Genomic DNA, 25882 nt, shown 5'->3' on the forward strand with positions numbered 1-25882 from the left:
CCCAGTGAACCCAAGCAACTGAGATGTACATACCTCAATGAGGCCGACAGAAAGAGTGATGAATGCTGCTGGTGAGCACTGCTGCTTTTACTGCTGCCAAGCTGACCACCTCATTGGGCAGTGTTCACAGCATACCATGAACAGCACTGCTGAGAGAGGGCACACCATTTCCTGCCTCTATCTGATTATGCATTCATGATACCAGTCATAATGGAACACTCAAATACCCTCTCTTTTCAAAGCTCTGATTGACTCCAGGGCTGCAGGCAACTTCATAAATGAAGCCTCACTGTCACCTTTTTTTAACTTATTGGCTTGTGGCTGACCATGTATTGACTAATTGATCCTGAAGCAGTGCAGGTTGAGGGGACTTTCTCGTCACTAGTCCCTGCAGCCCTTGAGCAACAGAAAATGACAAAGTTTTTTTTTACTAAACGTGACCTATAATATAACAGAGACCTATAATCTAATTTGTGTCCACAGTGGGGACAAGTGGGAATTTATTACCAATTATTACAAGTATTGTCATGCCATAGATCTTAAAAGCACCTTATCATTGCCTGATTATTAATGTGTTAGTGACATGCTTGAAATGTCAGTCCCTGCCACAGGGCAGCCATAAGCACATCACCTGGAGCCGGTCAGGCACCCTGAGGACATCTTTGAGTCTGGAGTGGGGGTCATCCTTACCCAGCGTTTCAAATTCAAATTCAATTCCATTAATATATTTTTTTACATGATTAAAAAAAACATTATTAAGCATTGCAAATGTATATGTCTTTTGTGAAAAAATGTGCATAATTTGTCCTACAATGGACAGGTATCCTATCCAGGGTGTTTTCCTGTATTGGAGCAAATTCTTCTGCACTGAGATTCTGATCAGGATAAAGCAGTTATTATGGATAAAAATGCATGAATGAATTAAAATGAACCTTGAAACAAATCTCAGTTATGAAAGCTTTTCATGTCAATAATTTTTTTTTTCTATTATTTTTCTAGATGGTTGTGATTTGTTGTGTTGCAGTTTTCCTTTGGCAGCCAAAGGAAAACTGCAACACAACAAATCACAACCATCTAGAAAAATAATAGAAAAAAAAATTATTGACATGAAATATGATAGAAGTGGGACAAAAATTGCTTTGTCCCAAAACAATTATTTAGTAATCAAAGTTTGGCTACTAAATAATTGCTTTGTGACAATCCCATAATAGATCCCATATGGGACAATCCCATAATCCCATATATTTGGGACAATATAATAGAAGTGGGATTGTCCCAAAGCAATTATTTAGTAGCGAAACTTTGGCTACTAAATAATTGCTTTGGGACAATCCCACTTCTATTATATTTCATGTTACTATGCATGAAAGTCAGAATTCCAACTTATGTGCTACTCTCGGCAAAGTCTACTGCCTATGTAGAATAGAAACACCACTAGTTAAAAATAGAGATGAAGATTCCCTCACTCATGCCAATTTATAACTGTCGGCTAATGAATAAAACAAGTTTAACTGCGCCTTTAAGGGGGATGCAGGAGGGGTAACCAAATCGCCTTATATCTGTTTTAGAAGTATTTAAAAATCATTTATGCTGCCGGAAGAAATGACACTAAGGTTATGAATACCTGCGTACACAGTCACTGACTGCAGTTCTTTATGTTTAGTACATGGAGACAGCGTCGTTATAATTGGTCGAAATCGCTTTGAAGTGGCTTTTACTCTGGACGGTGTCTTCAAAGCCCCTTTAAGAAGTTGAAGCACAGTGCAAGCGACGCCTTGAGAGTTCTGACTTTTTGTTGTTATTTGTTTGTTTATTCCGTTTATTTGAACTATGGCTGAGACATCGAAAGGGGTCAACGCCGGGAAATTGGCTAGTAATGTACAGAAAAGAATAAACCGAGCACAGGAAAAGGTAAGAGAATGAAAAACTCCTTGCGTTCTTATAGATATAGATATAGATATAGATATAGTGCTTTTCTATTCAAGGGGCCATGAACATAACAAGAGGAAGAGCTCATGAATTAAACTCATCCCATCTACTTACTTCACTTCACCTAGTGTCCTCTTGGATTATCGCTTTTAGGTCAAGTTATTTCTCAAACTGTTCTGATGGTATATACTGTAGTGATTTACCTCCTCAGGCTGTGGGGCTATTTATCTCTTATGGGAAATTTCATTTGAAAACTTTACTAGTGACATTCAATTTTGTATTGTCCTGGGCCTTGTAAGATTTTTATAAAAGTATACATTTCAGGATTCTTGTTACCCAGGAAGATTTATTTATTTATTTATTTATTTTTCCTCAAAAACTGTCATTTAATTTTGTGTATATTAGTTGAAACAGTTTTAAACATTAGTTTAATGAGGAGATAGTAGTGTTTTAATTAGTAGTAACTGAACATTTTAGGTCAGAAAATTTAAATACTCAAAGTTAATATAATTTCGATTCAGGTTTGCCTAGAACAAGCTATTCTTTGCAAACACCTGAAATAATGTACCTGAATATTTCCTGTAAATATTATGTAGACAGTGGTGTAGCGAGGGCCATGAATTTCACATTTGAAACTATTATTAAAATATTTTCCAGTTCCAAATGGTGAGTTACAGTATGTATAATTTTTAGCAGAACATAGGATATTAGTGTATATATATATATATATATATATACGTATTTATATATATATATATACATATATATATATATATATATATATATATATATATATACGTGTATATATATATATATATATATATATATATATATATATATATACACGTATATATATATATATATATATATATATATATATATATATATATATATATATGAATATTTTAATAATAACACTGTCAAATAACTTGTTTTCTGTTATAGTAAGCAATGGCAATGATGTTAAAAATTGTATATTTTAGAAGTCATGAAGGTATTTTATTTGATTGTTAATTATGATTAACAATAAAAATTAATAATCTGACATCAACATTAAATACCATCAGTGCCTCGTACTTATTAATTTATTACTACAGCTCACATGGTGACTATATGTAGTCTATTTCCTCACACCAGCCCCCACCCCAAAATAATGTCTGGTCTATGCTACTGCACATTGCTGTAAGATAATCATAAATCCTGCCTCAAGTTATTTTTTTCAAGGATATAAAATCTTATAAATTTGTGAGCCTTTATATGTCAGATGAGCTTTTGTTTCTTATTTAGATAATTATAAGGGAGCACTTACTCATGACCATAATTCACAGCACAAATGCCAGTTCTAAATACTGCCCACCACTCCCAGTGAACAGACCTCATGTCAATCAAAATGTTTCCCAGTATACACCCACACACCTGTCCTGTCCCAAAATGTCTTTGGAAGATCATGAATATAGGCTATGAATAGCACATAGGCATCCCTGACAGCTGTGTAAATGTGTGGGGATTTTTTTTTGGATCAAGTGAGGCTGGACATATTTTTAGATCTGCAGATCAACAGGTCCTATTAGATTAAGTCTCTGATACATTTAAAATTATGAATACATACGTTTTGTTTTAGCTAAGATAAGTTTTAAGCTCTTCAAAATCTAAGACTAAGCATCTCCCCAAACCTAAGACTTGTCAGGAATATTGATATTAGTGACTTGATTCACTTTAAAACTGATGGTGTGTGCTTGTTGGTCATATAAAGTGGAGGGAGGTAATGAGCAAACCTTAGCAAGCCAATGCAATTCCACAGGTAAACTGATGAGGTGAATTTGAAGAACATAGAAGCCTTTATTATCGCCACATATACATTACAGCACAGTGGAATTCTTTTTCTTCACATACCCCAAATGTGGAGGTTGTGGTCAGAGTGCAGGGTCAGCCATGATACAGCGCGCCTGGAGCAGGGATTGAGGGTAATATAAGACAGTTGCTGGTAAGTTGCAAGAAGCTAGGAAGCAGAAGCAGTCAATCATTGGTATCTCAGGAGTAGCGTCTGTACATCAAGAGTTTTAGGCATGCTTGTGATCATGTAACAAGAACAATGTACAATGTGTGCAGAGTGCTGGCAGGGACTCATTTATGATTAGCGCAGGACTAGCTATAACAGTGTACCAAAAAAGGAAGTTAGCAGGTGATACAGTACGTGTATGATGGCGTCCTGAAGCGGCCAGCCACTCCTAGTTCACAAAAACGGTCTATGCCCATGAACACTCCTGATCTGCCCTGTACCTAAGAAAAACTGTTCATAAATGGCTTCCTAAACTAAACAAATACATTTTCAACCTTGACTTGCAGCACTGAGAATTTGCCTGAGTCCCAAACAGTGCTTTGTAGGAAAAAGCCTTTACTATGTACTCTACCTATAACTATGAGGTATTGTGGCTATAGACTATACTGTGCTTCATCAGCAGCTGAATTTAATAATCAATGCAAAATTTGACCATGTTTCTATTAAACATAGTACAGTACATTTCAAGATAGCAGCACTATTTTTCTATTAAACATAGTACAGTACATTTCAAGATAGCAGCATCTATTTTTGATGTTATGTATGTTTCAGCATAAATTTATAATGGTGAAGTAAATTTGGCTAAATTAAATGATTGAATTTTTTCATTTATTGAAGTATAATATTTTTTTACACCAGTTAGTGTTTAAAAAAGCTCAATTAAAAGTTACTTATTCATTATTGAATTAATTGCCACATATTCTAATAATCTAATCATTATATTAGTTGATTAACAAAATCATTGTGAGTAGCAACCCTAGTCAGTAATAGCAAATATTTACTAAAATTCCCCGGGTTTTATTAGAATTTAGTGGCTCCTGAAACTACAGCAACAAATTTAAAGACCCATAAAGTATTTTTTTTAAATATTAAAGATAAAGTTTTTTTTTTATTCTTCAGAGCTTAGAGTATGAGCACAATATTATTTAGTTACAGTCCTGCACAAATTAATGGACATATCTTGCACTGATGGTAAAAGCAATGGGTCATGAGCTGGATGTGCCTGGTATGATTTCTAGATGATGCAGAAGCTTGGGAAGGCTGATGAAACCAAAGATGCAGAATTTGCAGAGATTGTGGCTAACTTTAGCAAGCAGATGGTAAGACTATTGTTCATTTTCTTGATGGCCTACTATTTAATTCTTTATTTATGTCTTTAGCTATAACCTGAACATTATCTGAATAGTACATCTGAATATATTTGATTGTTTACTGTCTTATTTAAATTTGTGTAGTGGTAGAAATTATTATTAAATATTCCAGCATTTTTGTAGATACATGTATAGTATACTATACTTCTTAGGACATCCCCCCCATTAAATAACGTGATGCTAATTCTACTGAGATTTGTGTTTAACATGACCTTTAATTTGGGTTGTGATGTATATGCTCTTACAGGCAGAAGGCACTAAATTGCAGAAAGATCTCCGAGCATACCTAGAAGCAGTCAAAAGTAAGTTTTTTGGAATTTTTTTAAACTTGTTTTATGCTGCATGTCTGCAAAATTAAATTCCCATCTCACCTGACAATATTATTAAAAATGATTTATTCTTTATTTGTTTTGGTTTTACTTGTTATTTACACTAACATTAATTATGACATTATAGTGTAGTTTGATGTTGAATTGATAATTAATCTTTTTAACCTGATTTATTTATCACTGATTTTAATGTAGTTACATTTCAATAAACCCATGATTTTCCATACATTCTTGAACATATTTTTAAATTTTAAGACAAAAAGAAATTTAAATCTTTATAATTTTTTTTTATCTACTCCAGCTGGTGAGTATAATGAGTGAATATGCCTGCTTTACCTGTTTTTTAATTAACTTAATTCCAGCCATCCATTTCCTCAACAATTTGAAACTGCAAGTACTTATTTGAAACTGCATAATAAATTATCTAACTTTATCTAAACGGTGGACTTCACTGAATTTTGCAGTTCTACTATTTCAGTCTTTGGGTCTAACATTTCTTTAAACATTAAAATGGTGTTTAAGCAATAAATCTATCCAGAATCGCTGGGGCTGGATAAAAGACCAGCATGAAAAACATAAGCCAGGTTTTGTCTTAAGTCTCCACCTCTGTTAAGAGAAAAAATTTTCACCTGGGCATTTGATGACCTCCACTCCTCTCTCAAATCATCTGTCTAAAAAGTGCAGCGTATCCTGCTCAAATGTGCGTCCTATGTCCTTCAGATACAGGAACACCACTGATTCCAGTCCTGAGGTCTTGTTTCTTATGTGTTTACATCCTCCTATGTAGAGGTTGTTATGTCTACAATTTAGAGCTCTGAACACTCTTCACTGCACTTAACCGCGTAAATTTATATTGCTCTTCTTGTGTTTTGGTGCCCGGTCTCTGTCTTTGGTGGACAATCCTCTGTCTTTGTTGGTTATTAACTTTAAAGTGAACATAAGATTTTTGAAAAAAAAAAAACTTATGAAAGTTTCTTGGATACTCTGCCATGTAAGTGATGACAAGGTTTTATGTTGGTTCTGGGTCTCAGTTTAGTCTGCTGTCTATGAAGCAAGAAGCTGTCTTGTTAAAAGCCCTATTAGTATGTCTTAAGGGCCTTGAGGGCTGCCTTCAGATGATTTGCTTTCTTTTACGTGGAGGTGGGGATGCTTTCTGCTCTGTGGCTCAGTGACCTGATGACTCCGTTTTGTGTTACAAGCATTACAATACATTACAATAGTCCCACCTAGAGGTACAGTAACAAAAGCATGAAATAATTTTTCTGCATCATTTTGTGACATTACATTTCTTATCTTAAGATAACCCGGAAGTTATGAGAGACTGGAGTCAATAATCACCCCAAGGTCTTTTACTGCTGGACATGATGAAATAGAAAGATCATCCAGTTATTCTGTAATCAGAAAGCTTACTTCTGGCTGCCGGTGGTCCTAATAAAAGCAGTTCTGTCTTGGCAGGAGTAAAGCAGGAGGAAGTTATTAAGCATCCACTGTCTAATGTCCTTTTACACATTTTTCAATCTTTTTAAGCTGGTGTCTCTAAGATGGTGTCTCTTGACTTGACTTAGCTGTGTGTCAACCACATAACAATGGAAGCTAATACCATGTTTAGGAAAATTGCAGCAAGGTGTAGCATTTATAGGGAGCAAAGCAGTGAGCAGAACCTTGTGGAACAAATAATCCTTTCTATGCTTAGAGAAGTCTCCATTAAGATCTACGAACTGAGAAATCTCAGTCGAATAAGACCTGAGCCAGGAGAGGTCTGTAACCTTTAGCAACAACAGCATTTTCTAGCCTATCAAGAAGAATAGAATAGTAAATGGTGTCAAAAGCTGCACTAAGATCATGTAACACCCACAAGTAGACCCAACCCTGGTTAGAGGCCAGTAGCAGGTTATTTAGCTTTAACCAGTGCCGTCTCTGTGCTACTGTATGATGAGGCCTAAATCCTGACTGATTTCCTGACAAATCCTACATTTCAGGAATTAATTCCTATGTAGGTATGAGCATAAGTGCTGTGCTACAACCTTTTTTAGGATCTTGGAGATAAAGGGGAGGTTTGATATTGGCCTATAGTTCAAGGTCAGGTCAGGTAATCAGAGGTTTGACAACTGTTAGTTTAAAAGATAGCCAGAGCTAGGGGAAGAATTAATTATTTTAAGAAGGAGTTCAGTAACTACTGCTATTATCTACTTAAAAAAACAGAGGTAAGGGATCCAGTATGCAGGTTGATAACCTTGAAGAAGGAATCAGTGAAATTAAGTCAGTCTCTCAAAGGGGAGTAAAACTAGTCTAAGGGAGTGCTGATGAGAAAGAGTGATATTAATTAGAGCATTATCAAATTGTTTGGTATTTAATCAATGGACTGAATTTTCTGCCTGATATTATAAATTTTTTCTATTGAAAAAATTCTATTCAATTAGATTGTGTGCTCTTTTTTTTTTTTTTTTTTTTTTTTTTTTTTTACAGTGTTTTTAGTCCTAGTTCATTTTGCTACAGTATTAGATAAAGATTTTGGATTATTTTTATCTTCAATTAGGCTGAAGAGATACACTGATCTAGCACCACTAAGATATTTTTTGTAGCACAGATGGCTCTCCTTAAATGCAAAATGAAATATTGATAATTTAGTTTGAAGCCAATAGGGTTGAAATGATTCCTCGAGTAACTCGAGTAATTTGAATGCAAAAAATCTTCAAGGCAACAATATGATGAATCAGCTATTCTTGCTGACTTCTGTGTGTTACTGGCTATGTTAACTTAAGGTAACATGATGCATGAAAGAAATGTAAACCTTGTTTTATAATCACACCAATACAGATCTATAGACTTAAAAGGAGCTTAACAAAATACAGTAAAGAAATAATACACAGTAAGCTCACCTAACAGTACAAGTTCAATGCTACAACATCTGTACTTATATTTAAACCTGTACTTGTGCTTTGAGACCAAAAATGTGCATAAACTTAATTTAATAAATTTTATATATATAAAAAAATCATATCAGAATAATTTTTTTTTGTTGCATAAATCTGTTAACTTTAGTTCTAATCAAAAATAATAAAACATTTTTTGTGACATCACAAATTTGCATAAAAATACACACAAAATGACTTTAATAATAAAAAATGGTGAACTGGACTTTTTTTTAAATTAATAGATTAGATATTATTAGTCTTGGATAGGTCAAAGATTACTAACAACATTGGCTTTTATGCATTGTTAGTTTTTGTGCAGCCTCAGATTTTATTATTTTTTGTTTTTCATTTACTTTTCGCGGACCCATTGGCTGCCATTATAAACGTTTTTTCATAAAAAAAAAACATGCATTCTTGCTTGTTTATGGTTCCCTCAGCTGGGAAGAGGTAAAATTTGTCATTTTTACTGTTGACCAAAAGGTGGTGCTATTACTCTATTTCACAGGTCATGTGTTTGTGTGTGCCAATGTTATTAGTCATCTTTGACATATCCAAGAATGTAATAAAAGGTAATATATATATATATTACCTTTTATTACATTCTTGGATATGTCATATTCTTACATTACATTCTTGGATATGTCAAAGATGACTAATAACATTGGCTTCTATGCACACACAAACACATGCACACTATAGTATGCTGAGATAATCCATAGAACTCAATGTACAAATGTTTTTTTATATATAAAAAAGGTAATATATATATATATTTCACTTTTTTAATATGAAAAATGACATTTTTTTAAAGGTAGAGTGACTAGAAGGAAGTGAGTAAAAAGGCACCTGACTGTGAATCATTATTTATGTGATTTTGTTTGTTTGTTTGTTTGTGTTTTATTCTTATTTGTTGTCATTATGGGGTATTGTTTGTAGAAAAACTGTGACAATATGAGGAACGAACCTTGAAATTCTGTACGCATTATTGTTTTAATGTGATTCTTTTCTGTCAAAGCCTACACATGTGGTGATGTAAGGAAATAAGCACAAAACCAAACACAGCAGCAGTTCAAAGCCACTAAAAAAGAAAAATGCAACAAATGAAAACCGAAGTACAAAATTATTGATGAAATATAAATGTTGTAATCTAAACCTACTTTGCAGACGTTTTTCTGTTTTAGTCTGTTAGATGGTTGAGGGTTTATTTAAAACAGGCACACAATTCAATATTTGTTGGCAAAATTCTGAATTCATGCAACAAGATAAAACATTCAAACCCAGAATAGCAAGATAAACAACAAAGGCTTAATAAGTAAAAAAAAAAAAGAATACACTGAGCATTACACCCAAGGTCAGGTTTTTTAATCCACCAACTACTTGGTTAAAGGTTTTAAATACACAGACTGTTGGAAAAGTGGTTTATATATTAATCACAGAACCACACCCCTAAACATATTAAATAAATAAAAAAAACATCACACAAATAGAGTTGTAAGTCTTTTTTACTAAGATAATAAAAATACTTTACAGTGTCCTGAAGACAAACAGATGGGCAAGGTCCTTACTACATGGACATACTAACATATCTTGTTTAGCTTCTGAGCCTTTTGTTCAGTTTTATCAGAGGCTGATTTATAGTCCACAGAGTCTATCTGGCTTCTTTTAGATGTGAACACAATCGTGTAAAATGTATGAGATCTCAATCTTTTGCATGCCAGTGCTGCAGATGAAGTTACACCTACTGTAGGTAAATTTTCTGATGAACAATCTGTGGTGGTTGCAACAAATTTTACTTTAGCCAATTCTACAATTATAGATTTCTTTAGGTCATCAGCAGCATCACAGATTCTGCTATGGACAGTGGATCTGGAGATGACTTTAGCTTGCGCTTGCAGAGTTGAAATCAGCTATTTGGCTGTTCTACCACTGCAAATGGCTGTAGACATTTACATATGAAATTGATAACAAGCGTGTTGACTGCTAAATCCTATCTGGTAACTTGGCTTGTTGTTTGGTGTCTTGGTATGGCCATGGGCTTCCGGTGACAACATGCTGCTGTTCAGATGTCATGGTACTTATCGATCTTAAATGGATGTTTCCTATGGAAAAAATCACAGAGGAATTATACAAGTGAACTTATGGGTTAATCAGCTTTTGTATACTTTGCTTTCCATTCATTACATCACACTTACAATAAGGCAAAAACATGATTCCTTACTAATATACAGTACATACGACATGAAACTATAAGCATTGAAATAAGAACAAATAAACAAATTAGCATGGATACATGTTCTTGTGATTTGTGTAATGATTATCATAACAATAGAGCACTGCTGTTATTTTATAAAAGCACAATGTTTTGTTATTATTGTGAGTATACACAAAGACCATAGAAATATACACAAATAAAAATAGACCAGTAACAGTTTCAAATGATGTATTTCTCCTATATTTTTGAACAAAGATTATGAGGTATACTCAGTTCTTGTCTACTTCATTTGAAAAACTACAGCAAAAAATCACTTGAAAACTAGAAGGAGTTACTCTTGATAAATTTTTGTCTAAGCATAAACAGGAAAACAGAATGTTGGCTTCTACAAAGCCAACATAATGATGGGGAAACTTTGCTATTAATCTAATCGTGCTATCTGATGAACTGAACCATCAGCATGCGGTCACATTTCCTCCCACTAAAAGTTAACAGTTCGGTGTGGCCAGTGACACATAATGACGCATCCGCTTTGTCAGTCATTTCTGCATTCTTTAGATTCATTATCGTTGCTGTTATGAATCTCCATGTGTCTCAAGCCTTCAGTCAATAACGTCTTCACTGTATGATCATGGTCAGCTCACGTACATCTGTGGAGTTTTGTTTTTCGGTGCAAATACAAGGCTTTTTATTGGTCAGTTAAAATTAGATATTTTTATTGGCTACCGAAATGCCGGGCAGTGGTTGAAAAATTAATTGACATTGCAGGAGTACTCAGTAACTTATTGTGATTTTAAAAATAACGAAAGTAATTACTTAGCCTAATTGGTATTTAAGTACAAGTAAAATTACAGACTTAATAAAATAAAAATAATGTACTTAATTACAGTAATATGAAAATGTACTTAATTACAGTAATATGAGTTACCTCCACCACTGCTAATAGGAATAAACGATTATAATTGTTTTCATAGTTATAGCCTTTGCTACTACCTGTTTTAGCTAAAGATTTACCTTACTGTTTGTAAATCTGCTTCAGTGGTGCTCTTCTTCCTGGTTAACTTATAAATCTACATTAAAAAGTATTTTGTTATTGTGAGTGGTGTGCTGATCTAGCAGCAATAATTGCCTTCCATAGTTAGACATCTCTGTGCAACACTTACTAATATGTTTCATTTCTGAGTCATGACACGGATATTTGTTAGATAGAAATGTAAAACCTGGCTAGAGATATACAGTAATGGCCTATATTGTGGCTAGTTGCTGTACTTTGGGTCTGGTGTGAATTCTAGATCTAGAGAAATGTGACGTGACGTGACATACGGCTAAGTACGGTGACCCATACTCACATACTCAGAATTCGTTCTCTGCATTTAACCCATCCAAAGTGCACACACACAGCAGTGAACACACACCCGGAGCAGTGGGCAGCCATTTATGCTGTGGCGCCCGGGGAGCAGTTGGGTGGTTCGGTGCCTTGCTCAAGGGCACCTCAGTCGTGGCCGGCCCAAGACTCGAACCCACAACCTTAGGATTACGAGTCAGACTCTCTAACCATTAGGCCACGACTTGCCCAAATGTTGTGCATCAGTCACTACAGTGTGTTTCAATCTGTGGGTTAAATGAAATTTGGCCCAACAGCCTTGAGTTTGACACTTTATAAGCAGCCAGAGCTTTCTAAAGTTTCTGAGTTTGAACACTTGTGTTTTTATACATCCCATTCCAGATTTAGTTCCTGAATTTTTTTGTCTGTCTGGCTCTGTCTCTGCTCCCACCATCACTCTTAACTTTGAGTAAAGGAGTTTTAATTTATTTGAACCAGTTTATAAATAATATTTTTTTTATAATGAATTAAAATATACTTTGTATATACCTGTGTCTCTCCTCAGCAATGAATGATTGCTCAAAGCGCCTACAATGCTGCCTAGTAGATGTGTATGAGCCAGACTGGATTGGGAAGGACGAAATGGACACCATATCTGAGGTGTGTAAACATGTCGCCACCAAGTTTTGGAAAAAAGGATCTGTTTTTTTAAAGGCAAATGTTACAATTCAAAATTTTTAAGTTTTTCATGCATAGCATTTTTAGAAGCAGAAGTCAATAGAACTATTAATGTTGCATTTCAGCATAAACCTGTTTTGATGGTACTCCCTCCTTGAAGGAAATAAAAAAGACGAATAATATTCTGTAGGTAATATCTTAGTCTGTAGGTCCTTTATTTTAGTATACTTGCTGTTTTAGCCAACACCATAGTCCTCTACATTGCCTAAATTATGTGTACATCTGAATTTCACTCCCATATGTGGGCCAACCTAAAACTACTGCCACAAATGTAGGCTATTGTATACAAGACCTTAACTGGAACTAAGGGGCCTAGCCAAACTTTGTTCCAGGATCTGGATTTAAATTAAATCCATGAAGACATGGTTTGCCAAAGTCAGGGTAGAAATCTGACCTGAAAGTGTCCTGACCGCAAACGCACTCTAAAATTTTGTATGAATTGTGCTAGGACTTATGCAGATATTAGTGCTCAACCTTGCTAATGCTCTTTTGGCTGAATGAGCATAAATACCTACAGCCACAAAAATCTTTTGGACAGCCTGCTCGAAGGATTAGAGGTATTTATAATAGGAAAGGAGGGATTAAGTCATATAATATGTGTAATTTTTACGTATCCATATGTTTGGCCAAAGAGTGTATCTCTCCTGTGGTTGTGGTTGTAGGAATTGCAGTGTGGAGTCAATGTTTTTATCCCTTTTGTTTTGCAGGAAACAGATGTTCTGTGCGGAGATTTCCATCAGAAGCTTGTGGACAGTGCACTCAGCTCAATGGATGCCTACATGACCCAGTTTCCTGAAATTAAGGTTGACTATGGAACAAATTATTGGAATGTGATTGCTTTACAAAATATCAGTATGAGATGAGATGATAAGCATATAGTGTCATTTTAAATATGCTACAAGACAGATTAATATATCAAAGATTTCAGCTGTTAGCTAACTAAGCAGTGGATGCATCAAAAGTGCAAAATTACTAAACTTTGCCGATCTTTAATTTGGTGCACCATTAATCCTGACCAAACCTCTGTTAGCAGTAAACTTATAAGGAACTTCCAACATGCATCACAGTTGCCTGCAGAAACCCATTATTCTACCACTCTCCAGCCCTTAGGTGAACAACTTGCTTCCTGTTACAGCCAGATATTTTAAATATTGACTCCTTAGTACTGGGTACCTGCTGCAATTTTTGCACCTAACTCAAACCTTATGTTTTCATGCATAGTTTGTGGTCTAACATGGGTGGTCAGTAGTGTCATAATATATCATTTCATTGTGACTAAAAGTGGTTCCTCATTATTTAGGATGCACTTTTTGACCCCCCTTTTGGTCAACAATTCTTCCATGATTGCCAATAACCCTGACTGAGTAGTATCTTAAATATGAAGGGGCCGTTGCAGCCTTTTTTAATTGTATACTCCTACAAAGTGGAATAAAATAGTTGTTAAATGGAGTCATTTGTGGTGCTATCCACACTTTTACAATTTGGATACATGCATTCCATAATGCTCTCTCTCATTTTTGGCATTAGATAGATATAAGTATGTACAAATGGCATTTTAGAATTCTGTAATCTACATCCACAAGATCTATGATCTTCTGCCAAAAGTAAGAAGATTGTATTCTGTATACAGCACATGCACTGGCTCAAAAATAATTCTCTTTGCTTGCCTTTAAAATGACTGCTCATTAATCAACTGAAAAGATTTTTGGAGTTTTTCAAGCTTGTAGACAAGATCCCTTCATCTGCAGGCATTATAGGAACAATCTAAATAATCACAAGCACATCATAGATTACCTCTGTCCTAAATAATGAAAATCCTGTCAGGCTTCGTGGATATAAGCTTGATCTTTATTGCCACCCTTTGTCACCACAGGCACGCATCGCTAAACGTGACAGGAAGCTGGTGGATTTTGATAGTGCCAGACATCACTTTGCCTCTATACAGAAAAGTAAAAAGAAGGATGAGGCCAAAATTGCTAAGGTACCCTTGCATTCCATGTGTGGGGCGGAAGTCCATTATAGTATAATATATGATTATATATATAATATATATAATGTAACCAATTAATTGAAATAATCGAGTAACTGTGTGTATATGTAAATCTGTAGCTAACCTGAATTGATCTCAGATTTCAATTCTGGAAAAAATGTTTGGTAACAAAATTGCATGTCTTGCCTACTTTCGGTACTTCTTTCATTCTCTGAATATACACCGCTTGGCCCTGATGGAGAAAGCTGCTCCAGCAAGGGCTTCGGGAATAATCACATTGCATCAGATGTTTCAAACTAACTTTACAAGATGCCAGGTGACAGACCTAACACTTTTAACTCCCTATTAATTCTGTCTGCTTGACTCACAGTATTGGTATAAACTAAATTGCACGGATACACAGTAACTGTTCTGAAAGTACATATTAATTTGATGCCTTACTTCACATAAATGCTTTAATGTGAACATAACTGCAGTAATACAATTGTGTGTACTTGTATACTGTCAGGCAGAGGAAGAGATGGGAAAAGCCCAAAAGGTGTTTGAAGAGATCAATTATAACCTTCAAGAGGAGCTTCCATCTTTGTGGAACAGGTGTCATATAATTTCTCACTTTCCCATTCTGCTCCATAATGTGTGTGTGTGTGTGTGTGTGTGTGTGTGTGTGTGTGTGTGTGTGTGTGTGTGTGTGTATATATATATATATATATACATTCTATGGGTTTTATAAAGCATTTCATAGTAATATTGTTCAAACTAAAAAGTGTTAAAATAAAATACATAACAGGTCATGGCAGAAAAACACTTTCTAAATATAAGTTTGTTTATTTACAGTGTTTGTTTCTTAGGTTGGTGTCTTTAATCAACTTTTTTTCTGTATGATAAACCTCCAGCATTTGACAGCTATATGAACACAAAGGAGTAGATCTGGTTTCGTCCCCAGCATTTCTTGTTTGCTTCACATACAGCAATATGATTGTTGTGAAAACTACAATCAATATATTGTGCAGTCTGTCAATATATCGGGCAGTTTAATCCTGAACAATCACGTTCTAATTTGTGGATTTGAACACTAGTTAAATTGAGATTGGGTATTGACACTGAGCATACAGGTGAATGAAAATAATTCAGAAATGATTTCAGTAAGAACCTGGTTTATAATTAATTAATTATGTGTTGCACTCGCACTCATCAAATGTATAATTTCTGTACATTTATTTGTACACACACAGCGGTTGAGAGCTCCCTGGTGAATAAACTGGACTACGTCAAACTCTAGCGCGGTGCATGGCGCGAGTTTAGAGACTGTTGGCTCCATTAAGAGATTAAGGCATTTCATTTACTAGAAATGCAGCTTTGTGGGGTAAAGCTCATGTTGGTGGCTTCGAATGGTGAAAGAACTCTGTGCATGTCTCTTGTTACTGCTTATCGTTATTGGAGTTTTTAACAGTTAGATGCAAGCCATTTTATTTGCCACAGAAGTTCACCAATTTTTTTATTGTCAGAGTGTACATTCCCCCCAGCGCTAATGCAAAGAAGGCACTTTGTGAACTCTGTGGGCCTATTGGTGATCTTCAGAATGCTTACATCAAAGGACTGTTTATTGTTGCTAGAGTGCTATTCGGTGCTCCCTAAATTACATCAGCATTTGGACTTATTTCAGTGAACAAGGGCAAACACGCTGGGTCTTGTTTATAAAAAAATCCCTGGCGTGCATCACACCCCACCCCTACCTTGACTACTCAGATGACTTTACTGTTATTCTTATTCCAGCCTATACACCGCTTGTCAGACGCTCTAAACTGGTACTGAAGCAGGTGAAATCCTGGCTGTCAGGACTGTTTTTAGTGCACTGATGGGAACAAGTGAAGGGACCAGTGGCAATTTCACCAACTTTGATTAGTACACATCAGTGACAAAAACCCACCAATTCAGTATCTCAAAAAATTTGACCAATAAAAAGATTTTTTAGTGAATTGTTGGCCCTCTGGAAAGTACGTTCATTTAATGCATATGTACTCAATAATTGGTAGGGGCTCCTTTTGCTTTAATTACTGCCTCAATTCGGTGTGACATGGAGGTGATCCATGACACTGGGGCACTGCTGAGGGGGTATGGAAGCCCAGGTTTCTTTGACAGTGGCCTTTAGCTCATCTGCATTTTCAGGTCTTGTGAGTTTGCTGGCCAGTCAAGCACAACAATACCTTGGTCATTTAACCAACTTTTGGTGCTTTTGGCAGTGTGGGCAGGTGCCAAATCCTGCTGGAAAATGAAATCAGCAAAAAAACTTTAAAAAGCTGGTCAGCAGAAGGAAGCATGAAGTGCTCTAGAATTTCTTAGTAAACGGGTGCAGCGACTTCGGTTTTCAAAAAACATAGTGGACCAACACCAGCAGATGACATTGCACCCCAAATCATCACAGACTGTGGAAACTTAACACTGGACTTCAAGCAACATGGGCTATGATCTGCTCCAACCTTCCTCCAGACTGTAGGACCTTGGTTTCCAAACGAAATACAAAACTTGCTATCATCTAAAAAGAGGACCGGTTCTTTTTCTCCTTAGCCCAGCTAAGTGCCTCTGACATTGTTTGTGGTTCAGGAGTGGCTTAACAAGAGGAATACCACAAGTATAGCCAAATTCCTTTACACGTCTGTGTGGTGGCTCTTGATGCCTTGACCCCAAATTCTTCACACAAATTCTTGAATTGATTTTGCTTGTCAAGCCTCTCAAGGCTGCGGTTCTCTCGGTTGGTTGTGTTTTTTTTTTTCTTCCACACTTTTTTCCCCCACTTTGTTAACATGCTTGGATACAGCACTCTGTGAACAGCCAGCTTCTTTGGCAATGAATATTTGTGGCATACCTTCTTTGTTAAGGGTGTCAATGTCTTCCCCATGATTGTGTAGCCTAGTGAAATGAGAGACCATTTTGTTGGCTCAGGAAACCTTTGCAGGTGTTTTGAGTTGATTAGCTGATTGGCATGTCACCATATTCAATTTTTTGAGATAGTGAATTGGTGGGTTTTTGATAAATGTGAGACAAAATCATCACAATTAAAAGTACTAAAGATTTAAACTACTTTAGTCTGTGTCTACTGAATTTGTATAATACACGAGTTTCACTATTTGAGTTTAATTACTGAAATAAATGAACTTTTCCACGACATTCTAATTTATTGAGATGCACTTATATTTATTTAGATTTCTTGTCTTTCTTTGTTTGCTTTCACCATACCTTTAGGGGGGAAAACAGGTAGATAAGCTGTGAAAGGCAACAAAACGTGTGATTGAATGAATGAAAAGCTATGGTTTTTGTCTCTTTTTGTGTGTACACATAACTCAGATTCGGTTTTTCTTTTTACTCCTCAGACGTGTTGGTTTCTATTCGACCACCTTTCAGAGTTTAGCCAGGGTGGAGGAGAATTTCCACGGCGAGATGGCCAAAGTGAGCACTCTGCTAGCATTCATCTATTTATATCAATATATCAAAATAGTGAATATAAAAATATAAAAAATATATTAAAAAATTAACTGTGTAATATGTTTTAGAATAAATCTCTGTTTTATTCCCAGCTGAATCTCCGTCTGTGTGATATTATGACCAAACTTGTGGAACATCAACAGACTAAGTAAGTGTTTATTGTGCTTTGGACTTTGGTGTTTTAGCTCTAGCATGTTCCTTTGTCTATTATATACTTCATATTAAAACTGAGAAGTTACAGAGAAGTGGTAATTACACTTTAGCAGTGTTGACAGTGTGTGTGCGTGTGTGTGTGTGTGTGTGTGTGTGTGTGTGTGTGTGTGTGTGTGTGTGTGTGTGTAGTAATTTGGCTAAGAAAATATTGTTCAAAGTGTATGTTGTTGCACAAACTCCACCCCATTTACCCAAAACATATTCTACACTTGTTACCTTGTCCTCTGTGTGATTTTGCAGGAAATTTACAGGAACTTTAATAACTACATTGATTTTACATCTTCTTGCAGTGAATTAGCAGCCAACCATAATGTCACAGCGGAGTCTGGGTCTGACGTAACTAAACAAGCATCTAAGGTACTGTTCTACTGAAATACATTTGTAAACAAAAAAGGGACAGAGAAAGGAGTACAGTAGAAAGAATGAGGCACCTGTTCTTCATAGAGTTCATATTTGAGCTCTTTTAAATTGGTGAAATTATGATTTCCACCAATGTGCTACATATAAATGTACCAAGGCATCACACTACTGTCATTTTAGAACACTTACTGTACATTCTGTAGTACAATCTGAATCACAACCACAACAAAGAATAATACATATACACAGGGTGTTTTAGTTTACACTGAAATTTTGAAACATTTTGGTTTATGGAATAAAGCTAACCATGTAATTTGTAACTCTTTGTCATCTTTAGTACCTGCATGTGTATATTTTGGGTGGCATGCTTGTGTGTGTGGAGGCTCAGCCTAGACCAGGGTGACTGGTCCACCCAGCCCACCATATCTTCTTCAGTTGAAGTGGTCCGACAGGACAACATAGCATGAAGATACAGTGATGCCTGATTTAAAAGTTACTGATCTGATACAGGTCAGCAGTGCCTCTTACTTCTGTTAGATCTCTCTCTCATTTTAGACCTTCACCAGCTCAGCTCGTCCCTTCACCATGCCTGTCCGTTCATGAGTCCACCGTATATGTCTTTCACCCACCATTATTTAAAATATATATATAGAAACTTGACAAGTTTGCACTGTTCAAGTATTTTTTTTAATTTGTAGATATGTAGAGAAGCAGGGAAATTTAAAGGAGCTGTAATGTTTACAAAAAATATGGGTAGTTCTCGCAATGCTCAGAACAATTCCATAAACCTATTCAACAGATCTACACCAAGCACAGTGCTAGTTCTGCAAGTAATAATGGTTTGCAATGACATCCCAAGAATGAGTGTTTAACACATTCCTTTTTTAAGACCTTACCACAATGGTACATGGTGACTAGATGATGAAATGGTTTTAAATATAAACTGCCTTTGATGGTTTGTGCCTAAAACATTTTAGCCAATAATCTCAGCCACTTATTTTGTTCATAGAAAAAGTTAAATATATACTAAACATCATTCAATTAAACATCCTAAACTTTGAGCTAAGCCTTTTGTTCCTCTTTGTCTGTGGTACTTGGAGTTTAGCCAAATCCAAATGTCAAACATATGTTGGGATTACAGGGCACAGGATGTTGAAAACATTCATATTGACATTATTGCATCATACAATTTCTGTAGATATTTCAGGTGTTCTGTCATGCTGCAAACTCTACCAAACCAGTTGGTTGGATTCAAATTAGTAACTGGAAAGGCCACTGAAGAACAATGAACTTATTGTCACGTTCATGAAACCAGTTTGAGATGACTTTGTGACATTATCTGTATGCTGGAATTAGCAGGACAGAATACATGGCCACATGGCCTGAGTAGCCGAGGTTGGCGACGGGGCTCCCGATGATGTTTAAGTAAACAAGATCCAGCACGATCACCCTTTTCACTGAAATGTCCACCTGCTTATGACATTTGCGTGGTTGAAATCTCTGGGCACAATCAACAATCTGTCAAGTGAACATTCTGCGGTTCTTTACTATCTTCACAAGGTGCCTTCTACGTATTATTACTGTAGAGAATGTATACAGTAACTATGAAAGTATTGGACAATGCCTTTGGCAAATAAAATGGTCAATGTTATCTAACAGTCACATACTCGATCAGCGATGAGCAATAATCAAAAACAAGCATTGAGATCTTGAACCATTCTGTGTTGATGTAAACACCACTGCAAGACTTACTGTAGAGAGCTGCGTTTCTTTTAGCATGGAAAAAAGGTGAGCCTGTATCGCTGAATGGCAGCATCCAGGATGTCAGTAAGCCATGTCTTTGTGAAAACAAAGCAAAATCATTCTCTAAACTCACACCACATAGTCTGCTGTAGTTGGATGTAATCCAATTTATTGTCGAGGGATCATACATTGGAGAGCAGTCATCATCCAGGCTGGACACAGAGCAACATCATCAGTGGACCAAATGGGGGGGTGACCTCCTCAGCAGAGCAAGGGGCACAGCCTTTGCTGGGCAGTAAAAAAAGAAGGTTATTAGTAATTAGCATTCTTCAAAAGGGCCTGTTCCATCACCTCATGCCCTAACACTGCCTTTATGCTGCTTGTTCTGTTGCATCCATAATATAGTAGAAAATTCTGTTATGAAGCATTGGAGGTTGTGAATACAAAAATGCAATGAAAAAGAGAAAGACAACATAAAAAATACAGATAAACTAAGACTGGAAATTGAGCCAAAATTAGCTAATGATAGGTAAGGCATGCATTCATTTTCATTTTTATAAAATTGAACATGAAAGTTATGCAAAATGCAAACAGTAACCATAATCTTACATGCATGCAAACACAGCCACGGACATAAGTATATAACATATAATGTTCCAACAACTAAAGGAATTGCCCTAAGGCCATCAGCATGTAAAAAATCAGGAAGTAAAGACTCTTGGCTCCAATGTAAGTGGCTGTTAATACCACTGAACTATGCTAGTGGGAAATATATTAGTCAGTATGTGCCAGACAGTGACCAGTATAAGAAAAAGAGACAGAGGTGCAAATTAACAAAAAATAACTTTAGCTAACTAACTAACTTATGATGCAAATCTTAGTTTATGGCAAGCGTTTATCAAGTTGCAAACTGCATTTCCAGCATACTGATGTGAATCTCCAGTCTTTATCTGATATCTCATTTCTTTGCATGCAATTCCTTATTCTTTATTTACTAGCACATTTCGTGATCTCCATTTTACTGAAGAGAAATAATACAGGGGTCTGTTTTTCCTGTTAGCATTAGTTATCTGTTCCTAAGATGCAGTTCTTAGTTTCTTCGATTTTTCTTCGAGTTTTTTCCCTAATTTTCCCATGGCCAATTCCTACCCATCAGCCAGCTCTCCCCTGTCACATGATATACTGCCAACCAGGGAGGTTCTTCCAAGTCATGTAAAGCCAGCTAACGTTATTTCATATCACTGCACATGCAACATCAGGAAAGTGGAAAGCAATATCCACCCACTTTTACATGCATGAGATCTCAGACTCCCATGAATGGCTACTGTCCCTATGATTAATAGGCCAGAAAGAGAAATGCCGCCACCCCCCCCCCCCATTTATAATATTTAATTTAAATAGGGCAAATATTATAACATCGAATTGTCTAGTCTTGCTTATTGTTGTGATTTTACAAGAAGCCTAACTATTCAAATCTAACCACTCAGTAACTCTTTATTTATTTGTTTGTTTGTTTGTTTGTTTTAATTTATGTATTTATTTATTTAGCTAATTTTGCTGTTTGTTGGGATCTTTATATGATTACCATTGTAATATAATTAAAAATGATAAAAGGGGATTATTTATGACACTGATGACCTAATAATACTGATAAAGATTTTCAAATGAAACTGAATAATTAAATTTGTAGCTATAATTAGACCTATTGGTACACTTAAAGCTTTAAAAAAATTTAAATGTGAAATAGCAAATGATCAACCTAGTACTTATGACACATGAAAGTAATTCTAATCAGTCATACTGCCAAATACTAGAAAAGCTCATTTTTCATTCGCAGACAGTTGCAGACACATTGGTAACCAACGGCAGGTCTAATATTGATCTTCCACCAGGAATTCTCTATAAGGTAAGACTCATTTGTTCAGACATTTGTTCTGCAGTGGCGATTTGGAGTAAATGAAAAATGTATCTTATTATCTTTGTGTATGCGCATAATGGCAGGTGAAAGTAATCCATGACTATGCAGCCACAGACAATGACGAGCTGGACCTCAAATCTGGGGACATTGTGCTTGTAATGCCCTTTGTCAGCCCTGATGAGCAGGTCAGTAATTGTTTTCATAGCAATACATTTCATAAACATTTAATGTTTTTAAGGCTAATGTAATTAGCCTTGTGTGATTAACTAGTACCTTTTGTGCCTTTCTTATTTTATGTTATCTGTGGATGTGTAGGATGACGGCTGGTTGCTAGGTGTGAAAGAGTCACACTGGTTTGAAAATAAAGACCTTACTGCTAAAGGTGTATTCCCTGAAAATTTTACCCTGAGATTGTAAACAGGGTGTCTATGCTATTTCTGTTTAAACCATTATCTTTATTTTGTTATTTGCTCACTTATATGTCCTGTTCTGTTTTTATTTTTGGTTTGGATAAATAAATCCATCCCCAGGTTTTGTTGTAAATTATTTCCTGCACTGTGATATAATGGCTGGAGGTAGAGTACATTATAAACATCCCATTTTACAGTAATCTTTGAATGTGACATTATTACAGTCCACACTTGCAATGTGGTGTGTACATTTTAACATTTCTCTTGTAATTGTGCATGTAATTGGCTTTAAGTTTGATTGTTATAATGAGCGAAATCAATATTTGGAACACTTGTGACTAGTTGACTAGTACTTTTCTGCCTAAGTTGTGATGTAAAGCATTACCTTTAGTACTTTGCTTATATTTTAGGATTCAGTTTCACTCTAACCACCAGGAGGGAGTGCTTGTCACCTGGTCATTTTCTTGTGCATATACAGTCATGTGAAAAAGTTAGGACACCACATTAAATATGAAGCTCTTTATTAAGAAATTTCAACTTGTCAATCTATATTTGTTTTAATTTGTACCATTAAATTAAAGCTATTATTTCCACCTTTAGCCGAAAATAACCTCAATTAGGTGTATCTTATAGCCATCTACCAGTTTCTGACATCAACTTTATGAAAGTTTTCACCCACTCGTCAATGCAGAATTCTTTCAGCTGTGTGATATTTCTTGCATGTCCGTTTCAGGTCAACAGACAGGATCCCAATAGGATTTAGAGTTGGGCTTTGACTTGGCCATTCCAAAATTCTCTGTTTTTTACTTTTCAGTGAATCCTAGTTGGATTAAATGGTATGTCTTTGTCATGTTGCCAGGTCCAGTTTGACTTTAGCTGCAATTTTTTGACAGATGGTCTCACCTGTTCCTCAAGCGCCTTCTGATAAAATGTAGAATTCATAGTGGATTCTATGATGATGCATCAAAGCATCCCCAAATCATAACACTTCCACCTCTATGTTTAACAGTTGGTATGAGGTTCTAAAATGCTGTATTTGGTTAATGTCAAACATGTCCTATGTTATGGCCTTCGAATAATTACATTTTAGACCCATGTCCAAAGCACATTATTCCAAACGTCTTTTTTCCTTTGTCTCTATGCTCTTTTGTGCACTTCAGTCTTGTTTCTTAGACAGCAAAGGTTTCCTCCTTGCACACCTTCCATGATAATTAAAGATATGCAGTCTCTTTCTGATTGTAGATTCATGTACTTTGACATAAACTGTAACAAGAGCTTGTTGCAGGTCCTGTTGTGATATTTTAGGGTTTTTGGAAAATTTTTAAAGCAAATTAAGAGCAAACCAAACTAAATATCTAAATATTCTTCAAAATGTTCTGTAACAATATTCTAATAATTTCACCTGATGTGATACACCTGTAAGTAATTTTATTCATTTTAAGTACAAATAAATGTGGTGCTTTCCTTAATTTTTCCTCACAAGACTTTTGATTTTTTTTTAATGATTTTAAAAAAGACCTTTCTTTGGTTTTATTTGTTTAATTATATTATTTGAATCATCCAATATTGTGAAAATGAATCCATCTACATTGTTAAAACCATAAAAAAACCACAGGCTTTTGTGGGGTGTCTTAATTTTTTCAAATGACGATATAAGACAAATGGGCCAAGATTTGATTAGATTTCTTTCTGCAGCAGCCTCCTAGGCATCACTATACAGTCACAGTAGGATGAGTACATTGATTAAAAACCTTCCTTGCCAGTTCAATGGAAGTTCCTTGTGACAGTATAGTATAGTTTTTCCAGGTGTTAATCACCAGACCCTGGTGGTTAGACGAAACTGGAGTCAACCTAGTGTGAATTTGTCAAGATATTTTCAGGGACAGATAGCCAAATGTATTTTATAGAAAATACTACATCATATTTTCTCTATGTCTCATCATATGATCACTATGTCTCAACATGTGTGCATAAGAGAAAAAGGCATCCAAGCTTTAAAGCCCACAGTTGTCTAGTGTTCATAGACCCATGGTTATATGTGTAACTAGCATTTTATTGTTTGTTTGGTAATGGTAGTTATCAGTACAATGTTCACAGCACTTGTCTGTAACTAATTAATTATATTGTATTAAAATGGATTGCTTTAAATATGTGTAATTTTGACTCATTTTGATATAGTTGCATGTTCTTTTAATAATACCTTTTTGAATGGTGCGAAAAATGTCAGAATTACATTTGCTAATATTTCCTCTTTTAAATAGGAAATAATGAAATAGGATTTTCTGCTGATATACTTTGCTAAAATGCTTTGCTATAGGATTGATCCTAACGTATGCCGTAAAGCTGTCATCTATAGCCAAAAATTAATGAGGAGTGTAAACTTTAATCTCCCTCTTTCAATCATCTTTACAAAACCCTAATTAGTGTATTATGTAAATCTTAATTTTGATAATTTCATATTTTACTTTAAAATAAGTGAAACCCTAAAGAAAGAATCTATTTTTAGAAACTTTTACATAAAACAATTAAGCATTAATGTATTACATGGAATCATTTTTGCTGCTTCTGTTATCTGCCACCTGACAGTAGGAAGTTAATTGTTAATAGGTTGAATACTCCATTGAGTTGATCATTTGTTATGGTCTAGGTTTCTTAATAGGAGGCTTAATAATCTCCAATCTGAAGGGTTCATGGACGTGACCTAAAGATAACAAGGAATTAATAATATTGATACTTTTATAGCTTTGTTGTTGAACTTGTGGAGCTTGATCAAAGAATAGAATATGAGATGTTGTCAATGGTTGAACATCCACAGTTTTGTTCCTGGTACTTTAAATTTTTTCAATGAAGAAATCCATAAAGTCCTCACTACTATCTGACTACCTGTGACAGAATGCTCTTTTCAGATATCAGATTTTTTGTTAATCTTGCCACTTTGCTAAATAAGAACCTGGGATTTTTTTGGTTATTTTCCATGAATTTGCCCAGGTGATCAGCCCTAGCAGCTTAAGATATAAGATAAGATATAAGAGAATAAGATAATAGATAAGATAATAAGAGGTTACTTGTGAATCTGACTTTAGTCGTTGGAATAATAGTTTTACCAGGTAG

General features: G+C 35.4%; 1 protein-coding gene across 2 annotated transcripts; it reads left to right on the plus strand.

Annotated features, from left to right (window-relative positions):
* Window positions 1-1541: 1541 nt before the first annotated feature.
* On the plus strand, window positions 1542-24919 carry bin1b (bridging integrator 1b). 2 transcript variants are annotated; one of them, XR_003440639.2, is made up of 13 exons: window positions 1542-1911; window positions 5008-5088; window positions 5387-5441; window positions 12485-12579; window positions 13365-13460; window positions 14531-14638; window positions 15156-15241; window positions 18016-18091; window positions 18220-18275; window positions 18631-18697; window positions 19038-19210; window positions 22281-22349; window positions 22445-22504. XR_003440639.2 is itself a non-coding variant. In XM_027146295.2 (13 exons), the coding sequence occupies exons 1-13, from the start codon at window positions 1831-1833 to the stop codon at window positions 22776-22778; spliced, it is 1074 nt and encodes a 357-aa protein (XP_027002096.1). In that variant the 5' UTR covers window positions 1545-1830; the 3' UTR covers window positions 22779-24919. The 2 variants fall into 2 exon arrangements, 1 of the variants encoding a protein (XP_027002096.1); XM_027146295.2 differs by lacking the exon at window positions 19038-19210 and adding an exon at window positions 22677-24919 and having other exon boundaries at window positions 1545-1911; window positions 22445-22546.
* The last annotated feature ends 963 nt before the right edge of the window (window positions 24920-25882 follow it).

The sequence above is a fragment of the Tachysurus fulvidraco genome, chromosome 5, assembly GCF_022655615.1.
Source record: "Tachysurus fulvidraco isolate hzauxx_2018 chromosome 5, HZAU_PFXX_2.0, whole genome shotgun sequence".
Lineage (NCBI taxonomy): Eukaryota > Metazoa > Chordata > Actinopteri > Siluriformes > Bagridae > Tachysurus > Tachysurus fulvidraco.